The sequence below is a fragment of the Bison bison genome, unplaced genomic scaffold (assembly GCF_000754665.1).
Source record: "Bison bison bison isolate TAMUID 2011002044 unplaced genomic scaffold, Bison_UMD1.0 scf7180017864452, whole genome shotgun sequence".
Lineage (NCBI taxonomy): Eukaryota > Metazoa > Chordata > Mammalia > Artiodactyla > Bovidae > Bison > Bison bison.
This window is the reverse complement of record NW_011495014.1, coordinates 10177824-10203027: the sequence shown is the minus strand read 5'-3', so window position 1 is coordinate 10203027 and position 25204 is coordinate 10177824. Positions and strand designations below refer to the sequence as shown.

At 40.8% G+C, this 25204-nt stretch overlaps 1 protein-coding gene across 1 annotated transcript in view; it reads left to right on the top strand.

Moving 5' to 3' along the window:
• The window catches only part of TANC1 (tetratricopeptide repeat, ankyrin repeat and coiled-coil containing 1), a 256069-nt gene that overhangs the window by 79304 nt on the left and 151561 nt on the right, over positions 1-25204 (top strand). Inside the window, exon 3 of the mRNA XM_010859027.1 lies at positions 5940-6019. Within this exon, the coding sequence (XP_010857329.1) occupies positions 5959-6019 (61 nt within the window). The 5' untranslated portion in view covers positions 5940-5958. The remainder of the gene's footprint in view (positions 1-5939; positions 6020-25204) is intronic.

Genomic DNA, 25204 nt, shown 5'->3' with positions numbered 1-25204 from the left:
TATCTTTCCTTTTCTCCTTTGCTTTTCGCTTCTCTTCTTTTCACAGCTATTTGTAAGGCCTCCTCAGATAGCCATTTTGCTTTTTTGCATTTCTTTTCCATGGGGATGGTCTTGATCCCTGTCTCCTGCACAATGTCACGAACCTCTGTCCATAGTTCATCAGGCACTCTATCAGATCTAGTCTCTTAAATCTATTTCTCATTTCCACTGTGTAATCATAAGGGATTTGATTTAGGTCATACCTGAATGGTCTAGTGGTTTTCCCTACTTTCTTCAATTTAAGTCTAAATTTGGCAATAAGGAGTTCATGATCTGAGCCACAGTCAGCTCCCTGTCTTGTTTTTGCTGACGGTATAGAGCTTCTCCATCTTTGGCTGCAAAGAATATAATCAATCTGATTTTGGTGTTGACCATCTGGTGATGTCCATGTGTAGAGTCTTCTCTTGTGCTGTTGGAAGAGGGTGTTTGCTATGACCAGTGTGTTCTCTTGGCAAAACTCTATTAGCCTTTGCCCTGCTTCATTCTGTACTCCAAGGCCAAATTTGCTTGTTACTCCAGGTGTTTCTTGACTTCCTACTTTTGCATTCCAGTCCCCTATAATGAAAAGGACATCTTTTTTTGGGTGTTAGTTCTAAAAGGTCTTGTAGGTCTTCATAGAACCATTCAACTTCAGCTTCTTCAGTGTTACTGGTTGGGGTATAGACTTGGATTACTATGATATTGAATGATTTGCCTTGGAAACGAACAGAGATCATTCTGTCTTTGAGATTGCATCCAAGTACTGTATTTCGGACTCTTGTTGACCGTGATGGCTACTCCATTTCTTCTAAGGGATTCCTGCCCGCAGTAGTAGATATAATGGTCATTTGAGTTAAATTCACCCATTCCAGTCCATTTTAGTTCATGACGCAGATAATCACGATGGTGTGATCACTCACCTAGAGCCAGACATCCTGGAATGTGAAGTCAAGTGGGCCTTAGGAAGCCTCACTACGAACAAAGCTAGTGGAGGTGATGGAATTCCAGTTGAGCTGTTTCAAATCCTGAAAGATGATGCTGTGAAAGTGCTGCACTCAATATGGCAGCAAATTTGGAAAACTCAGCAGTGGCCACAGGACTGGAAAAGGTCAGTTTTCATTCCAATCCCAAAGAAAGGCAATGCCAAAGAATGCCCAGACTACCGCACAATTGTACTCATCTCACACGCTAGTAAGGTAATGCTCAAAATTCTCCCAGCTAGGCTTCAACAGTATGTGAACCGTGAACTTCCAGATGTTCAAGCTGGTTTTAGAAAAGGCAGAGGAACTAGTGATCAAATTGCCAACATCCGCTGGATCATGGAAAAAGCAAGAGAGTTCCAGAAAAACATCTACTTCTGCTTTATTGACTATGCCAAAGCCTTTGACTGTGTGGATCACAATCAACTGTGGAAAATTCTGAAAGAGATGGGAATACCAGACCACCTGACCTGCCTTTTGAGAAACCTATATGCAGGTCAGGTAGAAACAGAACTGGACATGGAACAACAGACTGGTTCCAAATAGGAAAAGGAGTACGTCAAGGCTGTATATTGTCACCCTGCTTATTTAACTTATATGCAGAGTACATCATGAGAAACTCTGGGCTGGAAGAAGCACAAGCTGGAATCAAGGTTGCCAGGAGAAATATCAACAACCTCAGATACGCAGATAATACCACCCTTACGGCAGAAAGTGAAGAGGAACTAAAAAGCCTCTGGATGAAAGTGAAAGAGGAGAGTGAAAAAGTTGGCTTGAAACTCAACATTCAGAAAACTAAGATCATGGCATCTGGTCCCATCACTTCATAGCAAATAGATGGGGAAACAGTGGAAACAGTGTCAAACTTTATTTTTTGGAGCTCCAAAATCATTGCAGATGGTGATTGCAGCCATGAAATTAAAAGACGCCTACTCCTTGGAAGGAAAGTTATGACCAACTTAGCATATTCAAAAGCAGAGACATTACTTTGCCATCAAAGGTCCGTCTAGTCAAGGCTGTGGTTTTTCTAGTGGTCACGTATGGATGTAAGAGTTGGACTGTGAAGAAAGCTGAGTGCCAAGGAATTGATGCTTTTGAACTGTGGTGTTGGAGAAGACTCTTGAGGGTCCCTTGGACCGCAAGGAGATCCAACCAGTCCATCCTAAAGGAGATCAGTCCTGGGTCTTCATTGGAAGGACTAATGCTAAAGCTGAAACTCCAATACTTTGGCCACCTCATGCGAAGAGTTGACTCATTGGAAAAGACTCTGATGCTGGGAGGGATTGGTGGCAGGAGGAGAAGGGGACGGCAGAGGAGGAGATGGCTGGATGGCGTCACTGACTCGATGGACATGAGTCTCAGTGAACTTCGGGAGTTGATGATGGACAGGGAGGCTTGGCATGCTGCGATTCATGGGGTCGCAAAGAGTCGGATGCGACTGAACAACTGAACTGAACTGATAACTTCTGGCGTCTCTTTGTTTTCTGGCAATTTCTTTTCTGGGTGTCGGGCTTATTATTTAATCATTTGGGTCTGAATTACTGTGCCTGGAAGGCTGGTTTGCATAGTTTCTGTCTGATTCACTTGTGTAGCAGGCAGTGCTCACCCTTTTTAGATGAACAGTGACAGTAGTTGAAGCTGCTACAGGAAGGGAGGTGATGCAGAAGGCGTCATTCAGGAGGAGTCCTGCAGCTGCTCTCAGAAGACTGCTTCACGGTGGCATTTGCATTCGAGAATTTACCACTTTTTTTTTTTTTTAGTCCTCTAATTGGAATCAGAAACTTAATATTCTTTATGTCTTAAATAGATGGTACTTGGCAAAGTGACTCCCTTTGGCAGAACTCTTTCTCATGAGAGCTTTTGTTTCAAGCCAGAACACCAGTTTATTAATTTATTCCCAGAGTCATATCTGCCAACAAGCTAGGCAACTGTGTTGGGTTGACCAGAGCCAGCACACTCTCCTCCTCCGTTGTTAGGTTAAAAAGTCAGGTTATGAGGCCCTGCTCAGTGAGAACAGAATCAGAAGAAGGGAAAGTAGTTATGATGCCAGTGTTAAATAGCACTGGGTACCATAGCCTAGAGGGTCTGTTTCTGGATGTGGGGGGTATGCACTTATGAATTCATAGATACTATCAGGTGTGCAGAGAATCTTCTCTGGATGATACTGCTAATGTGGACCCCACCAGCTTATTACTGCTCTTGCTGTTTCTGACCATCTTGCTTCAGATGGGCTCAGTGTTTAAATGGTCTGTTGATGTATGTCAAGTTCCAGTTACATCTTTTGGGCCATGACTAAGTGGGACTTTGCATAGCTCTACTCTGATCTGTGTTAATTTCAGAATTTAGCCCACAGGGAGCAGTCTTCCTTTTTTCCTTTCCAGCTTATGTGTGTATGGGGGCTGGGAGGGGTCCTTAATTTTTTACTCAGATACAATCATTTAAGGGGGGGCCTCCCAGATGGCACAGTGGTCAAGAATCTGCTTGCCAATGCAAGAGACATGGTTTCAATCCCTGGGTTAGGAAGATCTCCTGGAGTAGGAAATGGCAATCCACTCCAGTATTCTTGCTTGGAAATTTTCATGGACAGAGGAGTCTGGAGGGCTACAGTCCATGGGGTTGCAGAGTTGGACACAGCCGAGTGACTGAGCATGCACACACACATAATCAAAATTTCTCCATGTTGCAGTTTGAATATCATTTAAAATATAAATGTAGGTTCTTTCCATTGAGTTACTATTTAGTGGGGGAAGCAAGAAATGGGAGAAAAACTTATAGCAGATATTTGATAGCCTCTTCATTGGAGACCACTGATACGGAAAATGTGACTTTGCTGAAAACAGCTGAGCTCCTTGAAATAGGTATCTAAGGTACCTGAGATGAGATGCCCACCTCCACGTCTGCCAGTCCTTAGCCTGTGGGACATGTATTCCAAAAGGTGTGTAGATCTGTTGTCGATTGGTGAAGACCTGGGTGGTTAATCAGGGGTAGCTTCACCACCACGATGGGGCCTGAGCTGTTCAGTGATCCAGGAAAACACAGGGAAAAGTTCCATGAGGGCCTTGGCCAAGCTCTGCTGGCAAGGCTCCATCGATAATTGTCTTTGTCTTATTTCTTTAGTATGTAGTCTTTGCTAAATGACAAACCTTGAAGTTTGGTTGATTGGTTTTTTAATTTGAAAAAGAAAATGTCTGTGCTTACCAGGTATGTATTTATTATCTAATTTTGCCTACCCCCCCCCCTTTTTTTTAAATGCCACGACATTTTGCATTGTTTCCTTCAAGCATGACTGTCAAGAGAAATCTGTGCTTCCACGGTTCCCCTATGGAAGCACACTGTGGCCCACTTCCAAATTCAGAGCTTGCACGTCATGAAACCCATGTCTTTTCACAAGGGTCCATTCAAGTAGCTTTTTAAAAAAGAATTAGGCTCTAAGCCATGCCCCTTTTGTGTGTAAATACTTTTTTTCTGTAAGATGATTTAACCCTCAGTAAGTTTCACTGTGGCTTTCTCCAAATTCTGCTTAAGATATTTTCTTCTAGTATCTTTCAGGTTGGTTGGTTAGTTGTTAATTTTTTTTGCTAGTTTGATTGCTGTTGTCCAAAGCTTTCATTGCATGGAGCAGAGAGGCCAGCGCCTTGGAAGGAGGGGGACCCTCGCTGGGAGTCTGCTGTTTAGATTCTGGCCCTACTGTTAATTAGCTGTGTGACCCCTGGGCGAGTTGGCCTCCCAGGGTCTCTGTTTCTTCATCAAGAAAACAAAAGGCTTGGAAAGATAAATACAGGCCCAGACCCAATGATAAGAAAGGTCACCCTGTGCGCTTATGTTGTACATGGCCGCACTTTGGGACTCTTCCTCCCTCTCAGTGGAAAACCTTGAATCAACTCTGGGGTGGTGTGTGCTTGTGTTGGGTGTTATACCGAGGCCTTTGGAAGCATTGGTGCTCACGAGGCAAGTTTTTCTGCAGAAGAGTTGTCTGTCCTATCTGTGCTTTCTCTTCAGCAGCAAGCTACTCGCCTTCTTCTACCTGTCTCTCCTTAGTGTGTTAACAAAGGTGTGATGGTAACACAACCCATTCAGATTTGTTACTGTTTGGGGTTGTCTGGCCATCTCATCTGAGTTAGTGGAGGGAAGACAGCTAAAGAAGCCTAACTGACAAAATAATGGTCCTTTTGTCTGTCTCTTGCTTGAGGGGTGGTTTTATGTTTCATCTTAGGCCTGGACCATTGTGTTGTTTTTATGTGCTCAATATAACCCTGCTTAAAAAATACAGCTCATTATTGAAGGGATTCAGCCACAGGCCTGTTCTCCTTACCTCACCACCCCCACCTCCAAAGCCCTGACTATATGTGGTAAAAACCCATTGCATTGTGTGCTATTTGATCAGATCCCCTGACATCAGGGTTGAAAAGTGTTCCCACTGTATTTATTTTCCAAATGTTTTTCAGTTATGTTTTATTCTGATTAGCCTTCCAAAATGTTTTCCTTATGGTTGTATAATCAGTAGCACCTGTAAAACATGCCATTAACCATGTAGCTTCCTTCTTAACTGTTATCTTTTTGATTCTGTCTTAATGTTTTCTTTTCATGAACCGGGGGAGACCCACATTCCTATGCCAGACATCTTACAGTAATGTGTCCAGATTTAGCCTCATAACCTTAATTAGATGTGGAATGCTGAGAATGCACCATTGTGTTTTTTTTTTCCTACTTTTATAAAAAGACAGTGACCTTCTGATCACTTCATTGTGTTATAAAACACTCTGTCTTTAGCTTTTAGTTCCCCATGTTAGTTTATTCACAGAAAATTAATGTAAAACTCAAGTTACCTTTATCCTAAGTGATCTGTTTGTTTGAAGACAAGTTGCCTTTTGTGTCAGTATGCAAGTTCAGTTCCAGTTTATAATCTTTAATTCCTCTTCCTTCCCCTCCTCTTCTCTTTAGAAGCAAAGGAGTGTTGAAAATGTTAAAGGCTGTGCTGAAGAAGAGCCGAGAGGGAGGAAAGGGAAGCAAGAAGGAAACAGGTATGTGTCCAAGATGGAGTTGAACTGAGCAAGCATGGTCGTTCTTGAGTCCGAAAGGCCCTGCTTAATCCAGGCTGCTATTGTCTTGGGAATGGATCAGAGAACTGATACGGGTTAGAACAAACAGCGTCCAGGAGGCCATGAGAACCTGAATGTATTTCTGTGCTTTCTTCTGGGAGGGGACTTTGAAAATTGAGTTTGGGTTCTGAACCAAATCCTTTCCCTAAAGACTTGTAAGGGTCATAATTTTATCATTTCATTCAGATCCAGAGGCAGAGTTATAGACATTTAGGGAGAGCAGGTGTGCCTAGGAATTTGGTTTCTAGAAAGCCCTTTCTCTTTTCCCACACGCGCTTGTATTTTATGTTTGACCAACTGCTGGCTGACTGGTCCTCATCTTTTGAGTATCAGATTTTCCCCCTAACAGGTGTAGCCCCGCTGATTGCCAGGCTGCTAGTTTTCATTATGATGAGAGCTACTTAATTTGGCTTGGATTTCTCTCCCGTTTGTACTAGAGTTCTGGTGCATATGCGGTTATTGTATGATTCTACACTGCATTCTGTGTGGTAAAGTCCTATAAGGTTATTTTGGTGACCATTCACCAGAAAATCTACGTTATCTGCCTGTGTTGCACAATAAAAATCTGTTAGCATGGATTGATTGCCCTGAAATGTGCCATTTCACTCTGTAAACTCATGTTAATCCAGAGTCGGAGAATGGCTGGTTTTCTGAGTTACTGTATATTGAATAACAGTTTAGTTTTAATTTCTATTAAGATATAAATAAGTTGAATTATAGTTAACGCTAATTCGAAAGATCTTGTAATGCCTTCTGGTAATATTGTTATGTTGTTTCTGTAAAAGAATAAGTGAACTTATAAAATTTTGTTTATATGGAACCTAGATGGATTTTCTGTTATTAATTTCCCTTTAACCAAGTAGAGACTTTGTTGTGAAGTTGCTGAAAAATTCTATTAAAAGCTTCTCATTAATGCCTGGCTAAGCAGATGCAAAGAAGAGACCAGTCTTTGATAATGGAAACAGGAGACCATAGTTAGCTCTTAACTTTAGAAAATCAACTTCCAGCTTTGAATAATTAATTAGGATTGTTACTATGGAGAATTTTCAGTTCACATAATTTCTATGGGGCGGGCGGGTGGTTCTTCATCCTCTGCTGGGTCAAGACCAAAACCACCTCCTCTCGAGTTTTCCAAAAGCTGTCTAAAACAAAAAATTTTTAACCAGTTCCAGCTCAGCTGACACTCATCCTAGGAGCTGTGTTATTTGCTTCTTTAGATGCCTTTGTAATTTCCAGGATAAAGTTAGATCCTAAAGCTGTCTGTTAGGCTAGAGCTGCCAACCAGTGGGTTATTTTTCTCAGAGCCAGGGTCTCCAAGCCAAAACTCCCTATGAAGTAATGGAGTCTTTCACAACAGGCCGTACCATCCTCTGTGACCCATGCCGGGCTCATGTGAAATTACAGTATATTAATGATTTTCAGTACCCTGCCTTTCAGATGGGCCAGACAGTGAACATTGTTTGTGTCTGAAACTTTTCTAATTGTAGAGCGTATGATTTGGGGTTTATTTTCCCCTTTGGTCTTTAAAGAACAACTACTGTGTTTTCTGAATCATTTCTTCATAATAATTCCCACATTTTGGTTTTTCACTAATGCAAACCAACTTGAAAAAGCAATGGGAACTTTTCTCATAAAACATCTGTATGGTGTATGCCTTTTTCTTCCTAACTAGAACCTGGTTGTATTCCACTGGGGAACAAAGCAAATGGAATTTTAAATCTTGATGGTTATGTCACAAGATGATTGGGGAAAATACTTGGAATTTGACCATTCCTATGTTGAACTCTGTGCCAACTCTCATTATAGAAGTAAATCACAGCTAAGTTTCCCTGTAAATTAAAGCTGGCTAATCTACTGAGACTGCTCTGAAATTTGGGAAATAATATCTGCTGCAATATGGAAAATTTTTGCTCTGCTGTTTTCAGTTAAACCAGTATTTGTTGCACACACAAAATAAAATTCATTTTTACATGCTTGAACTCACAGTCACAGAAATTTAGAAAATATTTGTCTAAAATACTGAGTTCAGCTTTTCATATCCTTTGTAGTTTTTTTTTTTTTTTACAGACAATCTTGAACTACACTTTTATGTTGAACCTGTTTTGAAAATTTGGAAAATCTCTCAGTTAAATTTAGTATTCTTCAAAAGAAAACAAATATATTTTCAGAGGTATTGAAAAGTCCTTAAACTATTGGTAAAATTTTGGCAGGTGTTGAAATTTAAGTTATATGTATATAAGGCTATTTCAAGTATTACATGTGGTGAGATATGAAGTTATTGAAAGTCATTGAGTCAACTCTAAAAATAGTAAAATTCTTTTTCAATTGTTTTTCTTTTAAACCTAGGAAATGCTTATAGCTGAGGAAAAAGTGTTTTCTGGAGGCTATAGAATTACTTGGAGAATGCAGTATTAAAAACTTTAAAATGCTTTTTGGGAAGGAACATTTACCTTGTCCCCACTAGGCCACCAGTGCAAAGGAACACTGAGTTTCTCTTGACCTTGAGTCAGGCCCATGGGAGCAAAAATCAATATTAAACCGTAAGGTGGAGAGGGCCAGATGAGGACATCTATTTTTTCTTTCCCTGCTCTTATGTTAGAACCTTGATCTAAAACAAGCAAATGAGGTGTTATCTTTATTTTGAAGCTCTCTAGAGATAGGTCTGCAGCCTGTTGCCTCACATCTAAGTGACCTTTGCTATCAGAAATCTATCATGTCACTATCATTAATGTTTCTTAATTTAAGAATAATTACTGAACTCTTAATATTTAAGAGTATTGGTATCAAACCTGGACCTAATAGTTTAGAGAGATTATAAGAGCAGAATTCCATAGTGGCTCAGATGATAAAGAGTCTGCCCACAACAGAGGAGGCCCAGGTTCAATCCCTGGGTCGGGAAGATCCCCTGGAGAAGGAAATGGTAACCCACTCCAGTGTTCTTGCCTGGAAAATTCCATGGACAGAGGAGCCTAGTGGGCTACAGTCCATGGGATCACAGGAGTCGGGAGATCACAAGAGACTGAGTGACTACACTTTCACTTTTTCTTTCAAGACCAGGATAGGAAATTAATATCTTTTCTGTACAGCAGAACTGACAATGAATAGGAAAAGAGGCCCATTTTATAATAGAAACAGGAACTTTAAATATCAACCTAAGAGGAAATGTACAGGTTTTATATTGAAGAAAATACTAAAGCTTTGTTGGTGGACTTAAAAGAAGATCTGAATAAATGGCAAGAAATACTGTATTCCCTAATGGGTAGATTTCTTACTATTACTGATATTGCTACTACTGCTATTATTTGGCTGCACTGCATGGCATGTGGGATGTTAGTTCCCTGACCAGGGATTGAACCCATGCCCCCTGCATTGGAAGAGTGGAGTCTTAACCACTGGACCACCAGGGAAGTCCTCAGATTTATTGTTTTAAACTGACTTGCTCTTACAAAATTATACCTATGATTTAATCCCTAGTGAAATCCCATCTATTTTCTTTTTAAAGACGTTCGTTTTTTTAGAGCCGGTTTTCGGTTCACAGCAAAATTGAGAGGAAGGCGCAGAGATTTTCTGTATACCCATGCCTCCACTCATTCTTAGCTCCCCATTGTCAGTGTTCTCCCATTAGGGAGGTACACTTGTTACAATCGATGAACCTCCATTGATACATCATCATTACCCAAAGTCCATAGTTTACATTCGGGGTCACTCTTGGTGTTGGGCATTCTGTGGATTTGGCCAAGTATATAATAACATGTACCTAGCATTATTTTGGTTGTGACACGTTGATTTGAAAACTCATCTAGAAGCGAGAATGCTTGAGAATAGTTAAGGAGAAATTGCAAGTGTGGGGCAGATAGGGAGAATGGATATATATATTAATAAACGCATAGCTGAGTCCCTTTGCTGTTCACCTGAAGCTATCACAACGTTGTTAATCGGCTATTTCCCAATACAAAATAAAAAGTTAAAAAAATACAGTATGAAAATAATATAATAATAGACTCTCTCCAGACCTGTATTTTTCAGTGAACAAGAAAAAGATTGTCACTAAAAAAAGACAGAGGCTGAACCTGGTTCCCATGCCTGTGTTCTAGCTGTAAGGGAGACTAAACAAGTGTATATTTGGACTTCTTAGCTTCTCTAGGGCAAGGTGGACTTCCTTCCACCAAGACGTACGTTGGGGAGGATTCTTGGTCATAGACATTTGCAGGCCCCCTCCACTTCAAAAGCTAACTAACACGGATATCTAGTGCAGCTCACTACAACATAATAGCTTCTGCTTCCACAGAGTGAGTACATGGCATGGCTAGTGTTCTGGACTGTTTTTCTACTGGTCTCCGAGTTAGGAAACCTGATGTTTAAAAAGTGATTTATCCATCTATTTTGAGCTGTGCTGGGCCTTCACTGCTGTGCAAGCTTTTCTCTAGTATCAGTGAGCAGGGACTACTCTCTGGCTGTGGTGTGTGGGCTTCTCATCACGGTGGCTTCTTGTTGCAGAGCCCGGGCTCTAGGCCACATGGGCTTCAGCTGTTGTGGCATGTGGACTCAGGAGTTGTGGCTCCTGGGATCTAGAGCTCCAGCTCAATAGTTGTGGAGCATGGACTTAGTTTCTCCAAGGCATGTGGGATCTTCCCGGATCAGGGATCGAATTCATGTCTCCTGCATTGGTAGGTGGATTCTTTACCACTGAGCCACCAGGGAAGCCCTCTGAAACTTAATATTAATGAACATCTATAATCTAATCTAATCTTACTGTTGATAGTGGATCCCCCCCCCCCACTTTTAATGCTGGAGATAATGGCATCAATCTAGAAGCATTAGATGGGGAAGGCCTCCTGCCCTCCTAGAAAAGGCTAACCCCTCTCCCTGTCTGGCCCTTCTGACCTCTGCCAGACTTGAAACCATAGTCTCTTGCCCTATCCAACTTCCCAACTTTCTCTGTATTGGTGTGGAAGTAGTTCCAAGTTGAGGCAGAAGAGCAGTGTGGTGAACCTTTAATTGTAGTGCTGCCTCTATTAAAATATAGACTGATGAAGGAAAAGTTACTTAATATGCCAAAAGAATCATTTACTAGGCTTTTCCTTTCTGTTTGATTATTGGTGGTTTTTTTCAGCAGGGGATCTTACTTTGAAATAATTTATTTAAAAGTTTTGACCTTCACCTCTTCATCATTAAAACCCAGCTAAATACACTTGTAATTAATAGAGTTAATTAAGGCATTGGATAGTCCCTAAGTTTGTATGTGTGCTGAATCTATGAGCTTTGCCTCTAATCCTTCACTTTGAATTTGTAGTAAAAGGAAGCTGTTTGCCTCTAAAGTTTAAAAGTCATTGATGTGATTGTTAAATGTGGTATTTTAAGCCATTCCAGGCTGCAGTCTGGTTTTCAGTGGTACCTTCTAAAAATGCCTGAGTACAAACGATGCTTTGTTTTATCCGGAAAATATGAAGCTGCTTTTGATTATTCTCTGCTGCATTGCCCATTTTTTTGTGGTTGTGGACTATTATTTAGGAATTTAGTACAGTGACTGTCTTGCTGAGCTATGGATATTTGGTATCTTGTTGTTAAGTGACTCCAAAACTGTTTCCCAAGCAACAAAATAAGCAGAAATAATTCAGTTCTAAAGGTACTGTATTTCTGTTTACAAGAGTGTTTAAGTAAATTTGTTTTAAAATGTTAGGATAGGACTTAAACACAGACTGGAACAGGCTGGTTATCAGTAGGAGTGGGACTGCTCTTCTGTCTGGTTTGATTGGTTCCTTCATCAGGTTTTCTGTTTGTTGTCGCTCATCTATCAACAGGATATAGAAAAAGCACAGACTTTGGAATCAGAAGATGCAAATTCAAATTCTAGCTTGTTTACTTCCCTGATAACTTGACCTTGGACAAATTTCTTTGTTAACTTATTTCTAGTTAAGTTAACTTGCAGGCATGTTGTCCAGGTTAAATAAGATAACCTGTCTACAAAAGTGCCTTGCTTGACATCTGGTTTCTGCTAGATGTTCAGTGCATCTTTTCTTTGTAGAGACACTGGGTAGTACTTTAAAGAACAAACAAAACCCTTCTAAAACATCATGTTCCTTCCTGGTTGATCTCAGGCAAGAAAATTATGTTCTAGAAGCTTCTTTCTATGACTTCCTCTCTGCAAATACTGATTCTGCCATTGACTTTGGATACTAAAGGCTCTTCTGCCATCTTTAGTTAGTTAGTTCAGTCGCTCAGTCGTGTCCAACTCTTCGTGACCCCATGAATCACAGCATGCCAGGCCTCCCTGTCTATCACCAACTCCCGGAGTTAACTCAGACTCATGTGCATCGAGTCGGTGATGCCATCCAGCCACCTCATCCTCTGTCGTCGCCTTCTTCTCCTGCCCCCAGTCCCTCCCAGCATCAGAGTCTTTTCCAATGAGTCAACTCTTTGCATGAGATGGCCAAAGGACTGGAGTTTCAGCTTCAGCATCAGTCCTTCCAATGAACACCCAGGACTGATCTCCTTTAGAATGGACTGGTTGGATCTCCTTGCAGTCCAAGGGACTCTCAAGAGTCTTCTCCAACATCACAGTTCAAAAGCATCAATTCTTCGGTATTCAGCTTTCTTCACAGTCCAACTCTCACATCCATACATGACCACAGGAAGAACCATAGCCTTGACTAGATGGACCTTTGTTGGCAGAGTAATGTCTCTGCTTTTCAATATGCTATCTAGGTTAGTCATAACTTTCCTTCCAAGGAGTAAGCGTCTTTTAATTTCATGGCTGCAGTCACCATCTGCAGTGATTTTGGAGCCCCCCAAAATAAAGTCTGACACTGTTTCCACTGTTTCCCCATCTATTTGCCATGAAGTGATGGGACCAGATGCCATGATCTTCGTTTTCTGAATGTTGAGCTTTAAGCCAACTTTTTCACTCTCCACTTTCACCTTCATCAGGAGGCTTTTTAGTTTCTCTTCACTTTCTGCCGTAAGGGTGGTGTCATCTGCATATCTGAGGTTATTGATATTTCTCGAGGCAATCTTGATTCTGTCTTGTGCTTCTTCCAGCCCAGTGTTTCTCATGATGTACTCTGCATATAAGTTAAATAAGCAGGGTGACAATATACAGCCTTAACATACTCCTTTTCCTATTTGGAACCAGTCTGTTGTTCCATGTCCAGTTCTAACTGTTGCTTCCTGACCTGCATACAGATTTCTCCAGAGGCAGATCAGGTGGTCTGGTATTCCCATCTCTTTCAGAATTTTCCACAGTTTATTGTGATCCACACAGTCAAAGGCTTTGGCATAGTCAATAAAGCAGAAATAGATGTTTTTCTGGAACTCTCTTGCTTTTTCCATGATCCAGCAGATGTTGGCAATTTGATCTTTGGTTCCTCTGCCTTTTCTAAAACCAGCTTGAACATGAGGAAGTTCACAGTTCATGTATTGCTGAAGCCTGGCTTGGAGAATTTTGAGTATTACTTTGCTAGCATGTGAGATGAGTGCAATTGTGCTGTAGTTTGAGCATTGTTTGGCATTGCCTTTCTTTGGGATTGGGATTTTCATTCCAATCTGTCTAGTCAAGGCTATGGTTTTTCCAGGGGTCATGTATGGATGTGAGAGTTGGACTGTGAAGAAAGCTGAGCACCGAAGAATTTTTGAACTGTGGTGTTGGAGAAGACTCTTGAGAGTCCCTTGGACTGCAAGGAGATCCAACCAGTCCATCCTAAAGGAGACCAGTCCTGGGTGTTCACTGGAAGGACCTTTTAGCCTTCCCCTTATGATGAGGCTGGGGCCACTCTGAGTCGTTTGTCTATTGTATGGTGATTTATACTTTGGAAATAACTCATTTTACCTTTTAGCTTATATCATGTCACTTGCATTTTATGCTTTTTCTTTGTGAAGTTAAACTGAGATGCTTTCCCCCTTGCTAAAGAAATTTCAGGAGTTAGCGGGCAGCTTTAACAATAGATTTATTTTTTTTCTTAAAAACATTTATTTAATTGGCTGTGCCAGGTCTTAGTTGTGGCATGTGCACTCTTAGCTGTAGCTTGTGAGATCTGGTTCCCTGACCAGGGATGAACCCAACCTCTGCATTGGAGCTCAGAGTCTTGGCCGTTCGATCACCAGGCACGTCCCAGGAATAGATTTCAAAGTACAGTTTTTGTCAAGTTGCTGAGATATTTCACCTCAGCATATCCTTAATTAGTGAAAGTCTTATATATGGAAGGCTCTATCGCCCATCCTCTTTATAAGCTTCCTTGTATGTTTTAGGGTTAGGGTTATCAATAACCTCAGATCTACAACTGACACCACCCTTATGGGAGAAGAGCCTCTTGATGAAAGTGAAAGAGGAGAGTGAAAAAGTTGGCTTAAAGCTCAACCTTCAGAAAACAAAGATCATGGCATCCAGTCCCATCACTTCATGGTAAATAGATGAGGAAACTGTGGAAACAGTGGCTGACTTTATTTTGGGGGGCTCCAAAATCACTGCAGATGGTGACTGCAGCCATGAAATTAAAAGATGTTTGCTCCTTGGAAGGAAAGTTATGACCAACCTAGACAGCATATTAAAAAGCAGAAACATTACTTTGCCAACAAAGGTCTGTCTAGTCAAGGCTTTGGTTTTTCCAGTAGTCATGTATGGATGTGAGAGTTGGACTGTGAAGAAAGCTGAGTGCTGAAGAATTGATGGTTTTGAACTGTGATGTTGGAGGAGATTGAGGGCAGAAGGAGAAGGGGATGACAAAGGATGAGATGGTTGGATGGCATCACTGACTCAATGGACATGAATTTGGGTAAGCTCTGGGAGTTGGTGATGGACAGCAAGGTCTGGTGTGCTGTGGTCCATGGGGTTGCAAAGAGTCAGACAGGACTGAGCAACTGAACTGACTGACTGACTGACACTAAATTTTTTCTCTTAAGGGAATTAGGGCTTTGACCTTACACTTGTCTTGCAGTTTTTGGATGGCAATGAGGGATAAGCAGTTGGGTTGCCCTAGCCCAGGTATAGAGCATTAAACTGAGAAGCCCTTATTCATATCTGAAATCACTGAGTTGGAAAGTAGGATCTGGGTCTGTCTCTCACCTGCCCCTCGATCTTTCGTGGCAGACTTTTTACAACACATCAGCTGTCTGTAGTGCCAGTGTAGAATCAGAGATTCTTGTCTGTGTTCTGATGCCCACAGCACTGTCATGGAGGTCAAGGTGAAACAAGACTTTGGAGCTGATATTTATTTCTTCGCTTTCAAAAATTTGTCAGCAAATTGCCCATTTTTAAGGGAGTTAGGAGGGCTTTCCTTGTGGTTCAGATGGTAAAGAATTTGCCTGCAGTGCAGGATACCCAGATTTGATCCCTGGGTTGGGAAGATCCCCTGAAGGAGGCCATGGCAACCCGCTCCAGTGTTCTTGCCTGGAGAATCCAATGGACAGAGGAGGCTGGTGGGCTACAGTTAGTGGGGTTGCAAAGAGTCGGACATGCTTGAATGACTGAGAACAATGGAGTTTGGAAGCATCATTCTGCTGCATTTGGTACATGATGACATTCTTTGTGCCCAGAGGCTGTCCCAGAGCACAGACTACTCGGTAATAATAATGGCTCTAGATATAGACATGCACATAGGTGCCTGTAATGGTTTGGACAGTTGTCTGGAGTTTTTATAGACCGTGGAACTGGCTGGTAGCAGAGGTAAAAAGGATGCACACTTCTGGCTGAGGCTGGAGGAGCGCCACCTGTGTACTGCTGACTTCCTGATGATCTTACTCTTATTCAGTTCTCAAAATCAAGCAATTTGTATGTTAATGCCTCGTAGCTTTTGAGGGCTTTTTTGTCCCCACCTCACCAGCCCTCTCCAAGCAAGCTTTCTCAATAACTTTAAAGTTATGTATAAAACTTTTTTCCAAGTACCAGATTTTAAGAATACTTTGACTTATGATGTTAAATTTTCTTGTTGTCGATGGGCAGCCATAACATAATACTTTTTATACAGTTCATAAGGTTCGCATGCCAAGTATACTGGGGTGGTTTGCCATTCCCTCCTCCAGTGGGCCATGTTTTGTCAGAACTCTCTGCTGTGACCCATCCATCTTGGGTGCCCCCACATGGAATGGCTCATAGCTTCACCGAGTTACACAAGCTCCTTCGCCATGACAAGGCAGTGATCCATGAAGGGGTGACAGATTTCCTCTTCTTGGGCTCAAAAGTCATTGCAGATGGTGTGCAGCCATGAAATCAGAAGATAGTGGCTTCTTGGCAAGAAAGTTATGACAAACCTAGACAGTGTGTTGAAAAGCAGAGACATAACTCTACCAACAAAGGTACGTAAGTCAAGGCTATGGTCTTCCCAGTGATCAGGTACAGTTGTGAGAGCTCAACTGTGAAGAAGGCAGAGTGCCAAAGAAATTGATGCCTTAGAACTCTGGTGCTGGAAAAGACTCCTGAGAGTCCCTCGGACAACAAGGAGATCAAACCAGTCAATCTTAAGAGAGATCAACCCTGAATACTCATTGGAAGGACTTATGCTGAAGCCGAAGCTTCAGTGTTTTGGTTTTCTGATGTGAAAAGCCAACTCTTTGGAAAAGTCCCTATGCTGGGAAAGACTGAGGGCAGGAGGAGAAGAGGGCATCAGAGGATGAGATGGCTGGATGGCATCACCGATGCAATGGACATGAACTTGGGCATACTTCGGGAGATGGTGAGGGACAGGGAGCCCTGGTGCACTGCAGTCCATGGTGTCGCAAAGAGTCAGACACGACTGGCTGACTGAACAACAACAACATAACATCAAAGACTGTGTGGCTTAAACAAGTCTTTTTCCTCACAATTCTAAAGACTAAAAATCTGAGCTCAAGGTGCCAGCATCATCAGGTTCTGGTTGAAGGTCCTCTTTCTGGCTTGCAGATGGTGCCTTAAATGTGCATCCTCATGCTGTTAAAGACAGAAAGCTCTCCAGTGTCCCCTCTTATAAGGATGTAACTTTCATTATAAGGGCCCCACATCATGACCTCATGTAAACCTAATTATCTTGCTAAGGCCTTTTCTCTAAATGCCATCAATGCTGGGGGTTAGGGCTTCAACATGTGGATTTGGGATAACACTGTTCAGCCCATAACACTTGTCTTTACTGTTCTGATTATCAGTGTAAACACAGTACTTCATTTATTATAAAACACACCATTATTTTGGGTACTACTAAGGAAGAAAGAACTGCTATCAATTTAATTGACATACTTTATTACTTAAAATGATATACTTGAGATTTCCTTTCTTTAGAAAGATACTTTACGTATATCAATCTTGTTTATAAAATGAGAAGAGAATGAGATAAATTGGTTAAGGTATTTGACGTTTATATTCAGAACCTGATTCTTCTAAATCATTTTTTTCACCTAGTTGTCAGTATTCATTTTTCTCCATATGACGTCATCATCTCCACCATTAAGAGCATTGATGTTGCAACATATTTTGAGTCTTTTTTACTGTTTTTTTTCCAGGACTTTCTTCCCAGTTACAGACATTCATTCTACGAGTTTGATTTCATTCTTTCATGATCTCAAAAGGAGGTTTTAATGGAAGGCTTTCAGATAAAATCCAGGGCTCTTATTCCTTCCACAGTGGACTTTAAATAGTCTGTTGACTGAAACCTGGAGGAGGTTATAATTGTCCAGATGTAATAACATAGGTTTGCACAGTCAGGGCCTGCCACATTCTAACCATTCCCTGGCTGATAGCAATTTTAAGATGCCATCAGCTATTAAATCCATTCTGGTTTTGGAAAAGTTAAAGTGAGAATAAACTTGGGCCTTTATTTATTTACTTATTTTTTAATATTATTTTATTTTTAAACTTTATAATATTGTATTGGTTTTGCCAAATATCAAAATGAATCTGCCACATGTATACATGTGTTCCCCATCCTGAACCCTCCTCCCTCCTCCCTCCCCATACCATCCCTCTGGGTCGTCCCAGTGCACCAGCCCCAAGCATCCCGTATCACGCATCAAACCTGGACTGGCGACTCGTTCCATATATGATATTATACCTATTTCAATGCCATTCTCCCATATCATCCCACCGTCTCCCTCTCCCACAGAGTCCAGAAGACTGTTCTATACATCAGTGTCTCTTTTGCTATCTCGTATACAGGGTTATTGTTACCATCTTTCTAAATTCCATATATATGCGTTACTATACTGTATTGGTGTTTTTCTTTCTGGCTTACTTCACTCTGTATAATAGGCTCCAGTTTCATCCACCTCATTAGAACTGATTCAAATGTATTCTTTTTAATGGCTGAATAATACTCCATTATGTATATGTACCACAGCTTTCTTATCCATTCATCTGCTGATGGACATCTAGGTTGCTTCCATGTCCTGGCTATTATAAACAGTGCTGCGGTGAACATTGGGGTAAAACTTGGGCCTTTAAATCAATGTCCAGTATAGCATATGCTCATTGTAGAAAATTTGGAAAATACTGATGAAAAATACCCTGTTTTTTTTCATCATGCTTATGTTTTCTTCTATCCTTTTAAATGTTACCAGTCTTGGAAAATGTCTAACATTTTATTATACCAGTATCCCATGGTTTCGTTTATGTGCATTTTGTTTACATATTTCTTTCATTCATTAAAAAAAACCCTCTGGAATAATGCATATCTTGGTACAAATATCTGATTATTTTAGTAGAATTTTTCTAAACAAGGATTAATAGTAAAAAGAAATGAACTTTTCAGAGGCTCACGGTTCAGTTCAGTTCAGTCGCTCAATCGTGTCCAACTCTTCACTACCCAGTGGACTACAGCACGCCAGGCCTCCCTGTCCATTGCCAACTCCCGGAGTTTACTCAAACTCATGTCCATTGAGTCAGTGATGCCATCCAACCATCTCATCCTCTGTTGTCCCCTTCTCCTCTCGCCTTCAATCTTTCCCAGTTTCAGGGTCTTTCCCAGTGAGTCAGCTCTTCGCATCAGGTGGCCAAAGTATTGGAGCTTCAGCTTCAACATCAGCCCTTCCAATGACCATTCAGGACTGATCTCCTTTAGGATGGATTGGTTAGATCTTGGAGTCCAAGGGACTCTCAAGAGTCTTCTCCAATACCACAGTTCAAAAGCATCAATTTTTCTGTGCTCAGCTTTCTTCACAGTCCAACTCTCACATTCATACATGACCACTGGAAAAACCATAGCCTTGACTAGATGGACCTTTGTTGGCAAAGTAATGTCTCTGCTTTTTAATATGCTGTCTAGGTCGGTCATAACTTTTCTTCCAAGGAGTAAGTGTCATGGGCTCATGGTATCTCTTGTCAAATTGTTCTTCAGAAAGAAAGACTATTTTGCTCACCGCCTGTGTAAGCAGTGTGTGTGTGCCTGCTTGCATGGCTCTTTCTAGTACTGGGTATTTGCTTTTTATTTCCTAGTACATGTTTTCTGTTGGGAATGTGAGAGACTCTTTAGTTTGGTTCTTTCCTTTTCCAAATGTGGCCCATGATGTGTAGTAGGGGGATTTCCTTATAAAGTTATTTGTAGGGGAATTTTCCTTGAAGTTGCTGAAAGTCACATTGCTTGTCTTCGATGGATAAAAGTGTCTCCTCCATTATTAAAAATTTCATGTTTGTGATAAAGCTAGAGAGCTGCTAGTATGATTGACTTATATTTAAGAAGTTCATAGAGAAACCAAAATAAAGACATAAAACCAACACAAATGAGTCATCAGGTTTTTCTGTGGTACCTGATAACATTCTGCCTGTGTACACAGTCAGCATGTCTGAGTGCTTCCTGTTCCCCGGATGTGCCGGGAGCCCAAGTCCTGTGAGTTCCTGAAAGCAGGCAGGGATCGTTGCAGATAGGTGAACATCTCCTTAATACGACTTTGTCCATGGCTCATATTCTCGGGTTATTATGTACAAGGATTCTCATTTATTTGGCTGTGCTGGGTCTCAGTTGTGGCACACAGGATCTTTAGTTGCGGCACGTGAACTCATAAGTTGCGGCATACGGGATCTGACCAGGAATCGGATCCAGTCCCCCTGCGCTGGGGACACTGAATTGTAGGCACTGGACCCCCAGGGAAGTCCCCAGAGATGCTTTTTTAAACCAAGTTAATGAAGTAAAAGGTTTTAAATATAGGAGGATCTTAGAAATTGAATTCCGTGTCTTCAGTTTTTGAGAAATAAATTGGAAAACTTTGAGCAGCTGTCCAAGGTCACATAGCTAGTTAAAGCAAAGATGGGCTCCAGGCATAGTTTTTGACTCCAGACTAGTTCTGTTTCTACTATGTCTCTGGCTGGTTCCCTTATTTTTATCTCTGGTGCTGAGTAAACATAAAGAAAAACACATCTTCAAGATAGACGGTGGTAAATTATAATTTCTCTCTCCAGGGATATTTTTTCCTCCCTTCTTGAAGTGTTTCCCCTTCCTCCCCCAGGTTTATTTCAGATTCTTAGATGGTCTTAATCTAGATTTAATAGCACTGTAATATCTTTCTTTTTCTATATCTGAAAGTCCATTTCTGCTTAATGTCCTTGAGATGGTTATAACTTCACCTTTTTTTTGTAAAATCACTCAAACACCATGAATGTAATATTTAATATACAGTCATTGTAAAACTACACAGTGATTTTCAAAGTAAAGATACCCCACCAGTTGTTTTCTGCTTCCCTTTTTGTTCCCAAAAGGAATGTTAACAGTTTTTTAAATCTTTCTAGATACTGTCTATGCATGTATGTGTGTAGGCATGCATATACGTGCATATACGTCTTTAAGAAAACCTACACAGACTTCACAGTGTGTTTTATTCTATAAATTACCATGTTGACTGAATGAATTTTTAGACACATTTTCATATTAGCACACGCTAATATATAGACTTTTAAAAAGTTGTTCAATATTACATTGGACAAATATTCTGTAACTTGTTTTATTATTTTCCTATTGATGGTTTCATCTTGTTTTGTTGTTGTCATTACAGTCAATGCTAGAATAAATCTCCTTGTGCCTAACTCCCTGTCCTCTCATAAAAATAGTTGTAAGAAAGATTGTTGATTAACAAGTTCATTCATTTATAATTTTTCTAAATTTTGTCAAATTGCCCTTCAAAAATGTGACATTAAATTTACAGTTCCACCTTCAATATGTGAGAATGATTATAACTCTGCTGATAAGCATGTGAATAAACAAATGAACGATTTAATCTTTTCCAGTAAGCTTTAATTATGCAGTTCTTTGAATGAATCAAACACATTTAAATATGTCTGTTAGCCATTTGAATCCACATTGCCTGGATTTGTAGCCTGGCTCCATAGTTTACCAGCTGTGTGAACTTGAGCAAATTAAACTTTCTGTGCCTCATGGGTTACTTCTGAGGATTACATGAGTTAATATTTATAAACTACTTGAATCCACGCTTGGCAGATAGTATATAACTATTTGACAACAAAATTTGCATTTCTTTCCTTTCCTGCCTGTTCATTTACCTGATTTTCTGTTGAGTTCAATAGGTGTTTTAATATTTTGGTAAGTGGTGTTAACCATTGATGGTTTAGTAGCCAGAGTTCTAAGCAAGTGAAACATGTCATGTTTAATTTTGAATTATAAAACTTAAAAAGATTCATCTAACTCAGACTCCATTTTTGACAGGATTAAGGGAAGGATTTTGTTTTAATTCTGTAAGTTCAGTATTGAAAACTGACTGAGGTTATAAGTCATTATTTCAGGGAGATCGGCTTTCTTTCCCTGCTTCATGTGAGAGTTTTGATGCTGCTAATCTGATTAAATCTCTTAGAGCTATATACTTAGCTCTGAGAGTCTGAAGATTAGAAATTCTGGTTTCCACCCCCACCCCCTACCCTGACTATCCATTAAATTGTTACCATGGCTATTGGGCTCCCAAACAGTCCTCAGATCTCTTCTGATTTATGGAAGCAGCATCTTAAAGATGGATAAGCACAGGTTTGGCTTCAGGAAGCTTAGGTAAGAGTTCCAGTTTGAATGTACCATCTAGTTCTCTTTGAACAAATTGCTTCGTTTTTCTGAACCTCAGTTTTCTTGCCTATAAAATGAAGGTAACAATCTCTATCGGTGTAATAGAATAATTATGAAAGTCAAATGAAATGAAGATTTTTTTTTAAAACAGGCATCATGATGAAGGACATTTGTTTTTGTTTTCACATTTGTTTCTGGTTTTGGAAAATGCCTATTAAGCAAGGAAATAAAATACACAGATATTTAAATTTATATAATGATTTTTTTTTGATACTCAGATGTTGTGAGGGAGTGGTGAGATATTTTTCTTCTTCAATACTGAAAAAAACTAGGAAGTGAGCCCCTTGGGGTAAAATATGGCAGTACTAATAAAGGTTGCTTTTTGAATGTTTAACTGTGTATTAGACAGTGTGACAAACTCCTGTAAACAGTAACTTATCAGTAGAGATAAAATAACTAGGTTAAGACTGCACAGTTGCTAAGTGAAGGAGCTAGGATTTGAATCCGGTTTGTCTCCAGAACTTTGTGTTCTGTGCAGTATAGGAGCCGGTTGCATAGGGTCAGCTCCCAGGTCAGGTTGCTTAACCTCTCTGTTTACATTTTTGCATCTGCAAAATGGGCATGATTACAGCATCTGCCTCAGAGGGTTGTTGATCATCCTGAGAATTCCGTGAGTTAATACTTGGAACAGTGTCTGGACCACTGTAAGCATTTTGTAAATGGTGGCTCTTATTATAATTTATGGTAATTTCTACACTTCTGGCTTCTTTGTTTCTGCCCCTTGACTTCCTCCTTTTGGCATTAGTAAACAAGGCGTCTCGGATTATTTTTGCCTTCTCCATTCCCTTATCTGTGTGGCAGACGTGGCCCTGGCCGTTCCATCTGGCGCAAGAGGAGAGAGCTGTGTAGCAGGCCTGGCCCTGGTGGAGTGCTCTGGGTCAGTTGCTGCAAACGTCTGGGATGGCATGTGTTTGCTAGGAGGGAGAAGGGGGAGGAATGTGAGATCTGAACAGCAAGGATCTGCCACCAGCATTCTGCGAAGAGAATCTGTGTGCTCTCGAAGGGTTCTTCTACCTAAGAGATTGCACATTCTCCTCAGATTTGGCAGAGAAGGCCCTAGCGCGGGGATTTCTAAACCTGGCTAGTTCATTGAGGGCACTTGTGATTTAAATTCCCACCAGACCTAGTCAATCACTCACCAGCAGTGGGACCCAAGCTTCTGTATTATTTTTAAAATGGTTTTTGAATGGTCAGCCAGGCTTGGGAGCCACTGGCATGCCATTTGTTCCTTTGTCTCTGCAGAGCCAGCCCCAGCCAGCCATGACAGAAGTATGTGTTTGTGACTTTGAAAATTCCTAGGAAAAGGAGCTCCTCTGTTATCTAGTAAACTGCTCTTGACAGCCCTATAAAAATGAATTTGAAATATAGATAAACAGATGAGTGAAAGGATTCCATTACAGAAATAACAAGGCAAAGTAATTTGTCAGTATGGCCCTTGAGTTTATGCCAGTTGCTCATCAAATCGGATCGGATCAGATCAGTTGCTCAGTCGTGTCCGACTCTTTGCGACCCCATGAATTGCAGCATGCCAGGCCTCCCTGTCCATCACCAACTCCCGGAGTTCACTCAGACTCACGTCCATCGAGTCAGTGATGCCATCCAGCCATCTCATCCTCTGTCGTCCCCTTCTCCTCTTGCCCCCAATTCCTCCCAGCATCAAAGTCTTTTCCAATGAGTCAACTCTTCGCATGAGGTGGCCAAAGTACTGGAGTTTCAGCTTTAGCATCAGTCCTTCCAAAGAAATCCCAGGGCTGATCTCCTTCAGAATGGACTGGTTGGATCTCCTTGCAGTCCAAGGGACTTTCAAGAGTCTTCTCCAACACCACAGATCAAAAGCATCAATTCTTTGGCACTCAGCCTTCTTCACAGTCCAACTCTCACATCCATACATGACCACAGGAAAAACCATAGCCTGGATTAGCCGGACCTTTGTTGGCAAAGTAATGTCTCTGCTTTTGAATATGCTATCTAGGTTGGTCATAACTTTCCCTCCAAGAAGTAAGTGTCTTTTAATTTCAACCCTTGCTTATTGTCATACTTGCAAGTTAGATACACAAAACTGAATAGCATTGAATATAATTTTGATGTTGAATTATTTTTAATTGAAGTATGGTTGATTTATAATGTGTTAATTTCTGCTGTACATATTAATATATATATACACATTCTTTTTTATATTCTTTTCCATTATGGTTTATCCCAGGATAGACAGACATTTATTTGAATTGATTGTTACAGTTGATTTACAATGTTGTGTTCATTTTTCATGCAGCTTTATCAAAATTGTTAGAAAACTGTTCACCCCCCGCCCCTGCCCAGAGTGATATTCAGAGAATGAGTGAAGTAGATAATGCACATTCCATTTTATATTTGAGAAATCATGATTAGAGTGAAATGTTAATATGGTTGGCTGTGGTGAGACAATATTGACATTGTTGCTAAGATATTTTACCAGACATGTCATTGAGGCTGCTGCTTCAAAAACTGAGCAATGCTTTTTTCTCTTTCTTTCTTTCTTTTTTGTCGTGGTTTTGTTGATGGTGCTAATGATGCAGCAGGAAGACAGCAAATAAAATGACAGAGGCAGAGAGTGAAAAGTCATCTCATTCTCTCCCCTATTCCCTGTGCCCCAATACAGGCCTGAAAGGGATCTTGATAAATAGCCACACGTACGCAATTGATTTATTCTGCTGCTTTCTAGAATTTGTACTGAGTTGGTTGCATTGTATTTTTAATCTGTTTGTGGGGGAGAAAGTTTAAATGCTGCCTGGAAACTTTGAGACATTTTCCCCCAAATGTTTATAGAACCCACTTTCCTTGTAAGGAGTTGAAGCAGGATGCATGGTACTGTTCTCTCTACTCTCCCTTGCTCTTGTAATGAGGGCTGTTGGCAGACAGCTCTGCTGACAGGGGACCGCCAGGGTTTGGATTTGAGTAGTCAGTGAGGGGGTGGTGTACTGGTTATGGTATTGTTCTAAAAGTCTTTTCCCCTCCACTTTTTTTTCCACCCCCAAAATGTCAGCATGTCCAATCTGACAGAATGTTCCTGATGATTATCATTCAGAGGAACATGACTTGCTAAACTGTCAGGGGA